The sequence below is a fragment of the Quercus lobata genome, chromosome 9 (assembly GCF_001633185.2).
Source record: "Quercus lobata isolate SW786 chromosome 9, ValleyOak3.0 Primary Assembly, whole genome shotgun sequence".
Lineage (NCBI taxonomy): Eukaryota > Viridiplantae > Streptophyta > Magnoliopsida > Fagales > Fagaceae > Quercus > Quercus lobata.
In genome coordinates this window covers 11,510,054-11,522,577 of record NC_044912.1, presented here as the reverse complement: position 1 = coordinate 11,522,577, position 12,524 = coordinate 11,510,054, and the positions used below count along the sequence as shown (strand labels likewise).

Sequence of the window (12,524 nt, the reverse complement as noted above, 5' to 3'; positions counted from 1 at the left end):
ATTTGATCTCTTTTATGAGGAGAATCTAAGTTTAAATTCCACTCTCCTATTGTTATAATTATTAATTTATTAAAATAACCAAAAAAACAAAAATTTTCTTTTTCTCCCATGGTATGTATAGCCAGTGTGGGGCAGCTTTCATCTTTTTCCTCCTTTTGATCAAGAATGTCATGTCTTCAAAAAAAAAAAAAAAAACAAAACAAAACAAAAGAGCAGGCCTAGATCCACTTAATCCTTCTTTACTGGCTTATTTAAAATAATATGAGCAACCGTATCAGCTCATGAAAACTTTCAGTTTATTTTGCACAAAAAAACTTTTTCTATTTTACACACTCATTTTTACAAAACACCCACATCAGTCTATCTATTCTACACATCTATTCAATAAAATATTCATTCTTTTACAATTTTTATTATTTCCTCACTCACTACCCCTCTCTCTCACAAACCCAACACTACCAAAAAATACTAAAATATTAAATGCACAAGCTACATTAATCGTGCATATATGCACGGTTACTGTAATACTTGTGCATTTATGCACAATTTTACACCCACTGAAATGGGTGTTTTTTTGCTCAAAATGTGTAAAATTGACTACTTTTTGTATTTTGCAAGATTATACATGATCTGATGCGATTGCTTTGAAAAGAGGATCCATTATGCTTGGCTTTGCATAAAGTTTACAAATAGTTTTTTCTCAAAAAAAGAAAAAAAAGGGTTTACAAATAGCTATATATAAACAAAAATCTTCAATCTTGTTAAAGAATGTTTCCTTTTATGTTCCATTACTGTAGTATGTTGTGTGTCGAATTTTTTATTTATTAAAATTTTGATTCTTTTAAGGGAAAAAAAAAAAAGAGGGGCCTGTAGTTGTGGGGTATTGTTTGTTTCTTTCTTTTTCTATTTTTATTTTATCTTATTAATTTGCTGAATATTTATGTTTATTTATTCTTCTTTTCCTCCCTTTTTAAGAGCAGTCACAAGTTTCTGATGCCCTTCACTTTTTTTTTTCTTGAATAAAGTTTCGATCTGATGCCAAAAAAGAAAAATCAAGTGACATTAATATCGATATTATTAACCCATCCCCCATCCTAATTAGCATGATTGCTATAATAGTAAGAACAATTTTCTTTTATCAAGAGTCTTGCATTTGAGTGATATTATTTGATTCACTTGATGAAGAGAACCAAAGTTCAAATTCCCCTCTTATTGTTATAATCATCAATTTATTAAAAAAAAAAAAAAACAAAATAGCTTTCTTTTTCCCATGGTATTCATAACCAGTGTGGGGTGCTTTCATCTTTTTCTTCCTTTTGATCAAGAATGTCATGTCATGACTTAAAAAAGACAAAACACAAAAAGCAGGCCAAGATCCACATAACCCCTTCATTACTGGCTTATTTAAAACAACATGGTTCGAAAAGAGGATCCAATATGCATGGCTTTGCATAGCCATACCAATAAAATTTACAAATAGCTATCAATATGAACAAAAATCTTCAGTCCTGTTTCCTTTTATGTTCCATCACTGCAGTATGTTGTGTCCCTAATTTTTTATTAGGAAGAGAAAAGAGAAAAAATGACCTGTGGTAGGCCAGGCCACAATGTGATTTGGACTTAAAATGGATCACACACATTAGGATTTATTCACCACAATTTAAAAAGGGCAAAAAGTTTTACCAAATTCACATTTGTAATCTAAAGCATCTTTCCTTTTGCAAAATCTCACATATTGCATTTCAAACGTGCATTTGAAGCCAATAAAACGAAGTTGGAGCTAGTTGTAAAACCACTTCCACCTTGTCATCTCCAACAAAATATATTTGTAGATATAGCATCTCATCATGTCAAGAATATGAGTGGTGCATAATTGAATTAATCTGCTTGGGAGTCGTCTAATAAGCTCGATGGCAAAGGTTAAAGATGCATAATAGAAAGTAAAAAAAAAAAAAAAAAATTGTGTGATCAGCTGAACCACTATCTAATGTTAGTAGTGTTAGGCTGGAATTTTCAAAGTATATTTGAGTTGAGTCCATACTCCATAGTAAGCAGTGACAATATGTAACCACTCTCTCATGGGGATGGACCCTGTCAGCATGGGATTAGCCCCTATGTGAGAGGGTAATTGAGTCTGTTTGAGAACAGCTTATTTAGTTGAAACTAAAAACTTTTTGTTAAAAGTACTGTAGATAAAGTTAAAAGGTAGTTGAAATAGTACAATGTGACTTATGAATAGTACTAAAAAGTGCAATAAGACCCATGAATAGTAGCAAAAATAAGCTAAATAGTAAAAAAAACTAGCTTTTTAAGTCAATGCCAAACACAACACTTTTGCTCGATACACCAAGTTAATAACATCTTAGTGTTAATAGTTTAACCTTAAAACCCAAAATTCATCAAAACTTGAAGTTATACGTAGTACACACCCATTTAGCTTCAATCATTCTAATTGTAACAAATCTATTTCAAATCCTCAAATTTTGAAAATGAGCCCATTATCTTTCTCATATCATCATAATCCATGAAGTTTGGCACATTATCTTTGTCATATCATCATGATAAGGACAAACATTGTCTCTTGAAGAGATGATTTCAGCCCTTGTACTCATCTCTGCAAGATATGATTTTATGAAAAGGTTATTTAAGAATTATTGCAAAATAGTGCAATTTTGTCAAATAATTATTAAAATTATATTATTTATATATAAAAAAAACCCTTAGGGTTCTTAAATTAAATCCAATGAAAACTTAACTAACCATCATTGAACATACCACAAGCCGATTAGAACCTTCAATTTTATGTAGGTGTGGCTTATTTTGAAAAATTATACTTGGATGACAAAACCCCAATTTAAGGAAAATTTTCTATCAATTATATTCCAAAAATAAAATAATCATAAAGCTTAGTTCATGTCATCAAAATGTACTTGTATTTGCATGCGTCAATTTCAATTGTGCACTTTAAAGTTGATAGAAAAACATTCAAATCATCAAACCCCCAAAATTTGGCCAAGTCCTAACCTTAACGTTTTTCATTCTTTGATTACTCTTACATATATTACGATTTCACCCAATTGCTATCACAAACCCTACTTAGATGCCCTAGTTACATATTATTTCAGTCAGTTTAGTGCAAATTTAGTGAAATCCTTTTTAGATTGTAAACCCCTAATTTAATGTTGAAAGTTTAGTCCTAAAAGACCCCTACTTGATAGATCATTATAATCTGGTCATATCTGACCAAATTGAAAGTTCCATTCTTTATTTAGGAATATTAATTTCATTTACTAGCATTCAATTTAGTGAGATAATAGCTGGAAAACAAAAATCCCCAAATTAGAAACGCAAGTTGTAACCCTAACCCTAATATTTAAAATCTTTAATAATTCACTAACAGCCACTATTTATCCTAATTAATGGTTTAAATGTTCAATGTGGGATCTCAATTACATGATTTAATGATCAACTAGAAGAAACTATAGCTAGAGAATACAAACCCCCAAATTAGGCACAAAATTTGGAATTTAGGGTTAGTGGCTTTGTGGGAACAAGTGGAGGTTAAAAGAAGGGAGAACAAGAACAATAGAGCGTCTCAATCTGTTAAGGTTTCACTCTGCCACTGAATTTGGCTTGCTTTGATATATTAATTAGAAGAATTAGCCTTCCTCATTATGTGCTTTATATTCTTATTTTTCTCTATCCCATTACTAATTGTTTCATGGCAGTTCTTGAATAATTGTGGATACCTATAATAGCTCTTTGCATTATTAAAATCAAAATAGAGAGTTTTTTAGGTTTCCTCAAAGAGTGGTGTTTTTAGGCTTTGAATCTTGGTTTGTAACTATGTATGTAAAAACACTGCAAAAGGAACGCTTATTCTACTACAAACATTATTGACATTTGAAGTAGAATAAGCATTCCTTTAGTGGGTTTTTACGTACAAACATCTCTTTGAGATAAGTTGATATCCTATTGAAACTTTTTAGCTTATTTGCTTAGTACAGCTTTCTAAAATCTTACTACTTGTAGGTAAACATTTAACTTTTGTCAACTTTCAATAAATAAGTAAATAAACTTTAAGCAAAAAGCTATTCCAAACACATGAGAAGCTTAACCAATGGACACCTGCCAATAAGTGGCTGCTATTTGACAATCTACAGTAATTCGTACCACTAATGAGTTTGACAAAATTTCAAAACTGCAATATCCATTACTTCTTGTGTTCGATTCTATAATCTGCTATCTATTCCATGTTCAAATCCGTTAACTGCAATTTAAAACCCTGGCTACAAGATAAAGTCCTTTAACCTCAACAGTCATCATTTGCTATGAGTTGTTTGATAAAAAAGGCTAGAGTCATGGAAAGTGTGCTACAAGAGATTAAAAAAGCGCTACATGTCATTCTGGAATCATTCTGGAAAACTATAAGTGGCTTAAGGAAAAATTGTCTACAATTAGTTTGGCAAAAAAAGAGGGGGGGGGGGGGGTACGAGTTGCAGAAGGAAAGAGTGCTACATTTTATTTAGCACAAAATGGGGCAAGTATAACATCTTATTGTCTACCATTTGTCATCATTCCAAAGCCAATGTAGAGTGAAACTATTTCTGAACTAAGCTGTATTATTAGCCATAAATTTTAAATAGATTGATAGTTTTGGACATTGTCATCGATCTGTTGAGACTTTGGACGAGGAAAAAGCCATTTTTAAGGTTCAACCCCAAAGCATTGCTGCAGTCTGGGAAAAAAGTGCATACGAGAATAATCCTATCTTCAATAAAAGGTGGAAATTGTAGTCCGTAAAAGTGGAGCTCTTAAAAGTTTTAGTGGAATTCATTGCATTTTGGAGACAAGGATTCATGCTGCCACAAAAAGGCTATGTTGTTAGGTTCAATATGATTATGCAGTCTGAAGATTAGACCAGTATTCCTTGACAAGCTGCCCAAACAGGGAACCTTCTGTCTTCATTAACTTCATTGGTTCATCATACTCCACTAGTTTTCCTGAAATAAAATAGAGACATTTCAGAACATGCTTCATGCATCTCTATTAAATATCACAGTTTTATATTTGGGTTTTTGTTACTTAATTGTATATAGTATTAACTTCAGATCCTTCTATAAAATGCATACTGCACATACAGTTGACACACATTGTTAAAGAAGTAGACAAGTACAACATGACACATCTGCACATTGTGAAGAGAAAAGTGAATTGCCTTCTCTACACTGTAAACATCGTGAAGTCAGATCTAGCAAATGATTATGTCTAAAACAACACCTTAGTTCAGAAAATTTGGATTAAAAACTTTAGAAATTAGCAAAAGTTGACATAATGAATGGCATCCACAGAAAAATAGACGATTTTGGTGCAAAAACATGGGGAATATTCAATAGAAAAGGGTTGAAGTAATGTATGTGAATCACCATCACTAATAGAGAGAACCATCGTGCAATCCATCACTGTAGGTATCCTGTGAGCCACAGTAATCACAGTACAATCAACAAATTCAGTCCGAATGGTTTTCTGAAGAATCATATCAGTTGCATTATCAATTGATGCAGTTGCTTCATCGAGCACCAATATCTTACATCTCCGCAAAAGTGCACGCCCTAAACAGAAAAGTTGTCGCTGCCCCATGCTCCAATTTGACCCATATTCCACAACTGAGTAGCAGGTTTATTTTTTATAAAGATCGAAATCTCAAAACAAAGAACTTTCTGCATATTAAAAAATATTGATATGTTACCTAAGGAGTCTAGGCCATTTCCTTTCTCTTGAAGAGACTCTTGTAGCTGGCACTTCCCAAGAACCTTCAAATGGAAAAATTGTCACTTCAGTCATGTTTGCAATTCATGCAGAAATTTTTATATATATATATATATAAGTATTGTTCACCCAATGGAAGATTAATAAATACTTCTGATGTTAAAGCAACCAGAAGTGGAAAAGGACCAATGTAATACCTCCCAAATTTCTTGGTCAGAATGTTGAGACAAGGGATCCAAATTGAATCTCACAGTCCCATTAAAAAGAGTAGGATCTTGAGGTATTATTCCAAAACGTGACCTCAGATCATGAAGTCCAATTGTAGAGATGTCAATGCCATCAACAATAATCTTCCCCCCTGCAGGCTCCACAAGACGAAAAAGAGAACTTATAAGGGTTGTCTTCCCACTCCCAGTTCGGCCAACAATACCAATCTTGTGCCCTCCTTCTAAAGTACAACTTATCCCACAAAGAACCAGTGGTGCATTGGGCCTATATCTAACCTGTTTTCAAATAAATTTTCTCAGTATATACAGGAACCTTCCTTTGATTTAACATTAAAAGAATTAAACTTTACCTGCAAATCTTGTATCTCCACTTTACCCACAGCCGGCCAATTAGTTGTGGGGCGGTTTCCTTCTATTACTTCAGGGGCCTCACTGGGAATATGCATGTATTGGCTTAGCCTTTCTACACAAATGATGTTATTTTCTAAACTGCACTGCTTTTGAACTGAACGGACAAACATCATGTTTAAGGAAAGACCATAAGAAAGTGCCATCCCAATTCCCAATGAATCCTGCAATTGAAAATTCATATGGGAGATTCAGTAGTTCAATATCATTCTATGATTAATATTTCCCAAAAAAAGAGCATAAAGATTTTGTAAATAAACAAATGATTGCAATGGTCATACTTCCAAGAATGATATAGGTAGACTGACCAGAGCTAAAAGTTCCGGGAGGAAGCAAAACCATGCAAAGTGCAGCAGAGGCAAAAACCATCGAACTGATCACTTCTATCCATTGAATCAACCACTCGTTTGCAGAAAAACTGTGGAAAAATGGACTAGCATTTGTGTCAATGAGGTCAAGATTCTTTGTGAAGAACTGGTCTTCCTTCTTAAAAGCCCGTATTGTGATGACTCCTGCTGCAGACTCTGCTAGATGATTTGCTACTAAGGACTTGGTTGTTCCATTGATCCGCATCATCTCTTTTGCAGAGGCAAAGTAATATCTCTAGTAATGTAAAAGGCAATGCTATTTTCTGTCAAATATACTCGCTAAAACAGAAGAGAACACAATTACATTTCACTTGAATTGAAAGAACCACCCCCCCCCCCCCCCCCCCCCAACGGCCAAAAAAAAAAGCCCCTTTGAAGAGGGCAAAAAAGGACAATTGCTACTCTGCAAATTTGTTCCAATCAGATGAGCATTATCATCAAATTCTTGAACCCTTTCACGGCATACCTTCAAAAGTAATTTGGTCCTAGAATGAAACTTACAAGTTCGGTACTCTTATCTAAAATGAATGAATCGTTTACTAAATAATAAATTTCATAATTTGGTGGCACATATTTCATCTAGAGTTATTCATATTACCTTGCTGATATGATTTTAGACATTGAACTCTTATTGATGCGAAGCAATCCAACATCCAAAATTTGTTTATACGCATTATAATAAAGTTCACCCCACTTCATGCACTTATCTATTATATTAGCATCATGAGCCAAGGATATTGGTTCATAATTTTCTTAAGTATTATTGGTTTAAATGGCTTTGAAAGAAAATTTTTTCCACAGAATATAATTCATGAAAGGACCACGTCTGTTGTTTACCTGCAATCTGATTACAACATAAACAAATGGTACTGCGACAAACAAGACCTGCCAGGTGACAACAGCGAGTACCACGAGAATAGAATATGCATTAATGAAAGACGAAACAGAGAAGTTAAGGCTGAACGGGACATCAAGATCTATGATACACAGGTCAGAAGACACCTGCACATAATACCAGGAAAAGTGAACAAAAATGAGTTGTAGAAATCAAACAACAGGTTCATTTACATTTTATGTTTGTGATGCTTACCCGACTAAGTATCCTTCCTAGAGGTGTGGAATCGTAAAATGAAGTGGGTGCATGAAAAAGGGAGTCTAATAACTGTGAAAACAAGGATTTCGAAGATTTAAGTCCCATAACAACTGTAGAAATAGATCTACAGGATAAAAACATTATTGAGGCTAATCCAATCAACATATAAACCATGACCAATCTCAATGTGCTAACATGAGGATTATCAACATTAGCAGCCATCCATGAATTCTGTAATATCTGACCAACTGCAAATATAAGGTGAGAGAGACTGGCTATGAAGAAGAACAAGAACCCTTTGTTTTGATTCAGATATTGCTTGTATGGTTTAAAGCCGGTGTCTCCTGTTTCTCTCTCTTCTTGCTTAATCAACTGATCCCCTTCACATGCTTTTAATTGCTTCTGTACGTAAGTATTCTTAATCTCTCGGGAAGATGTTCCACGTCCACGTCTATGGGCAGAACCAACAACGGCAACACTTTCGGAACCTGCCGTCTCTTTGTGTGCATTAACAAGGTCCTGAAATACTTTGCTTGAGGCCAACAACTGATGATATGGAGCTTGTTGTAATATTTCCCCGTTTGACATGAACTGTGCAAAAAATCAAACTCACACCAAATCAGTATTTGAAACTAACAGATTCTAACTAATGATAATCTCAATATTGAATTGCAAAACAGGTAAAGATCAATATGTTCTGCAGGCTAAGTGGCTCTTGTAGTGCATGATTCATGACATAGCTAAAGATGACTGGAGCTCAACCAAATTAAGATGAGTGATGGAGAGATTGAGAAAAACAATGGTAACAGATAAACTACCACCATTTAAAGACAAGATTCAACATCAAGCCCACCTACTCTTATGCTATCATAAACTACAATTTGTCCTAAAAGTTAAAGTTGTCAGGAATTGAGAAATTTAATCATTTGACCATTATTCTAACAGTAGAAAATTTAAATTCTTCTGCAGGTTTTGGAGATTTTTAATAATAGAAACAGACAAGTTGGCCATTAAATGCCTCAAACATAGTTGCAGTAGTTCTAATTGGGAAAATAAATACCAGATAAATAAGATCTCTATGTACTTAAATAGGAAATTAGGTATACTAACCAAAACAGAATTGAAAGCAGGCAAGAAGTCTACTTGATGGGTCACAAGTAAGACTGTCTTCCTTGAAAGTGCGCCCATAACATATTCCTGTCACAGTTGAAGTAATCTTACATTTAAGTTAGTAATTGAACCCAAATAAAATTGTAAAAAAAAATAACAAAAATATGGAAGGTGTTTGGAAAATTAAATTACATTAAATATGCTTGTTGCAGTCTGTGCATCCAGAGCACTGAATGGATCATCTAAGAGAAATACATCAGCATCCTGATAGAGAGCACGGGCAAGTTGAACACGTTGCTTCTGACCACCACTCAAATTAACACCTCTCTCCCCTATTACAGTGAGATCACCAAAGGGAAGCAACTCAAGGTCCTTAACCAATGAACACCTCTCTAGTGCTTCTCTGTATCTGTCACCATCCATAGCAGACCCAAATAAAATATTCTCTTGTATTGTCCCGCTTTGTATCCATGCTGTTTGAGAAACATAAGAAATCTTCCCACTGACTTTTATCTGTAATTTCAATAAATGAACCGGATTGCTTAGTCGGAATGCTTGAAATTTTTCCAATTTAAGATGAGCATTACATTTACATCATAGGGACACATAGCAATGCCTAGGAATTGAAGTGTTGGAATACTTATAATTAAGAGACAACTCAGAGAGAAGTTGAATAGTAACTTACGGTTCCCTGAATTTTTGGAACTTCTCCGAGAATTGCTGCTAGAAGCGTTGACTTGCCTGAGCCAACTTCTCCACATATGGCCACCTTTTCACCTGGTCTAACCTCCAAATTCATGTTTCTCAATGTGGGCTTCAATGAAGTCTCTTCCCATGAAAATTTGGCTGAATTGATAAAAAGGGAGTCATTCACATTCTCCGTGTTGCAATTGTTCTTAACATGTGCATTCTGCAGCTCTGGTGCTTCAAGGAATTTTATAATACGTGCAAATGCAACCTTGGCTTGAATGACAACCCCTATGACATCAGGAACAGTTATAATCGGATCCTGAACAAGGCGAAAGGTTGCTACAAAGGTGAAAACGTTATTTGCATGCAGAGGAATTCCAAGGAAATAACATGCTCCAAATGTTGCAGAAGAGATCAAAACCGGAGTTGACCAAAATAGAATGCTATGATATGTTTTCTCTGACTGCACTTTAGATAACCATTTATACTCCATCTTCCTTAAATTTTCAATGACTTTCTTGAAATGGGTTTGCCAAGCATACAATTTCAAAACCTTCATGTTTACTAGAGCCTCAGAACTAGCCTTCAGTCTCTCATCTTGTGCCACTGTTAGCTTAGACTGAAACTTATGCTGTAACTTTGCAAGTGGAATATTGCAAAGCACGGTGAGAATTATCACCACCAGTGCTGCAACTGTTGCTAGCCCCACCGCATGAAAAAGAATTAGTATTGCAATACATAGTTGGAGGCTTGTTGTCCATGTCTGATGGAACCAAAATGGAAATTCTCCAATTCTATAAGCATCTACTGTAACATAGTTCATTATCTCAGCACCTGAGTGCATTAACCTGGCAGAATTGGATAATCTCAGCTGTTTATTATAAATGGCTGCTAAGAGCAATGATCTCACTTTCAGTCCAACAAGCCTGCTTCGGAAGAACCACTGCCTTTGTGAAATGGATTGTATGCACTTTGAAAAGAAAAAGGCTATTGCCAATACATGTCCTTCGTACTTGAATTTTCCTTTTCCCTCATAAGCCAGTATGAAGGCATTTAGAAGTACTGGACCACTAGACAGTGTGAGAATATATAACAAAGCAAAGCACCCAGATAAGAACATTTCTTTCCAATGGATTAAAATTATTGCCTGTAGGATTGATGTTTGGGATGCTGGTTCTGCTCTTTTCTTCTTATTCAATTGCTCCAAGAACTGAAAATAACAATTTTCTGCTCGATCTGCCTTGCACAACTTGGGTATATGTTCATCCTCAAGATTTTTCTGCCTGCCCATTTTCATCTATGGATTCAACCACCAAAACCACAGTCTACTAAAGAATCCTGCTTTGGCATATGGAGTTACAAGTCCTACTGAATCACTTTCAAGCTTCATCTTTTTGTTTTCTCTTTGCTCTTCAATCTCTCTGTTTTCATACAAAAATAGAATTATATGTTTATACCGAAAACTTGTCATCCAATTACTTATAGCACTCAATTAACTGAAAGAAAAATATTCATAGAAATTGTATATTTGATATTATTTAATTTGAAGGAAAAAGAGGAGAAGAAGAAAAAAATCAATATGCACATGCCATGTAGCTATGGTAGTGCAGGAGTACCAAACAAAGGATATATAGGTGAATGTATAGGAGGACATATAACTATAAGAGATCTGATTATTTTCATGAAAATTATTATTAATAGTGCTAATTTGGAAAGTTACAGGATACATTTAATAGGGCTAATCTCATATGAGTGAAACACTTTGCATGTTCTTGTTCTTAGATTAGCCTGGAATGCATGTATAAATCACATCTAAGGATAGGAACATAGAGCTTATCATAATATCTTTAAAAAAGGAAAATAAGAAATATCTGTAAAGGTGTCTATAATTTTCTTTCTAGGATTTACCAGGATGTCAAATTACACTGCCAGCTGCTAAAAAAAATTGACAGACTCAAACTAGAACCGGGTAGTTTCCGATAGTTGGGGTTATCTCTCATTGTTCTGTCTAGTAATCTGTCTGATGTTTGTTTTCTACTGATTGCTAGTGCAGATTTTTTTTTTTTTTTTTTTTTTTTTGCTTGTTGTTGTTTTGGCTAACTTTCTGTTTATCTCATCTATTGGTTTGCAGTTGTTACACTTCACTGTGGTTCGGAACAAGTACTTACTTGTCCAAAACATGAAGGATAGCTCAAATTAACTATTTGCTTGTGAATGAGAATTTCAAAGTGCTTCCGTGCGAAAATATTAATTTCATGACTATGACATACCTGAATATGCGTAAAAACAGGTTCTTTCTCCTTCACTTAGCTGGTAGTTTATACAGAAAGCTTTGCTGCATGCTTGTATCCTATTAGGAGAAACCAATTCAGCATTAAGTTTATCCGCTTAGAAATATAAGCAATGCCATCTTTCATTAAGCATATTTTCTGTCAATGATGGGGGAGAGTTACTGAATGGTCTCACATTATAAAGAAAAAAAAAATCACAGCAATAAGTTTATTGACAAAGATGGTGATAACGAATCCTGTATGGAATGCATGTGGATGTAAAAGTTTTGATTTGTGTTAATCATGGACCACCAAATGAAAACAACGTTTAAAAGAGTGTAGGTGAATCATACAAGACAACAGAAAAGAGGAAGCATACCTAAAGGCTTAATTTAAACAACTGACTGAACATAAATTGTCAGAGAATCCCAATTCCCAGAAATAGTTTTGTATGGAAATTGATTATATATTTGTTTGGCTTGTCCACAAATCAAATAGCCTGGAATCTCACGTAAATTGAATTTTTGTTGAATACCCACTAAAAATTGTTTTCCTTGAAAATGCTGGGTAGAGATCTGCTGTTGGATTT

The 12,524-nt window shown here is 34.3% G+C and overlaps 1 protein-coding gene across 1 annotated transcript; it reads right to left on the bottom strand.

Annotated features, from left to right (window-relative positions):
* Positions 1-4,890: 4,890 nt before the first annotated feature.
* LOC115962173 (ABC transporter C family member 10-like) lies at positions 4,891-12,087 on the bottom strand. Its single transcript, XM_031081059.1, is given in 12 exon segments — positions 4,891-5,003; positions 5,427-5,666; positions 5,750-5,813; positions 5,967-6,272; positions 6,347-6,560; positions 6,712-7,007; positions 7,610-7,774; positions 7,863-8,456; positions 8,976-9,062; positions 9,168-9,488; positions 9,661-11,086; positions 11,936-12,087. Coding segments are annotated over 11 exon segments (3,795 nt in total). The 5' UTR covers positions 11,056-11,086; positions 11,936-12,087.
* Between the last annotated feature and the right edge of the window lie 437 nt (positions 12,088-12,524).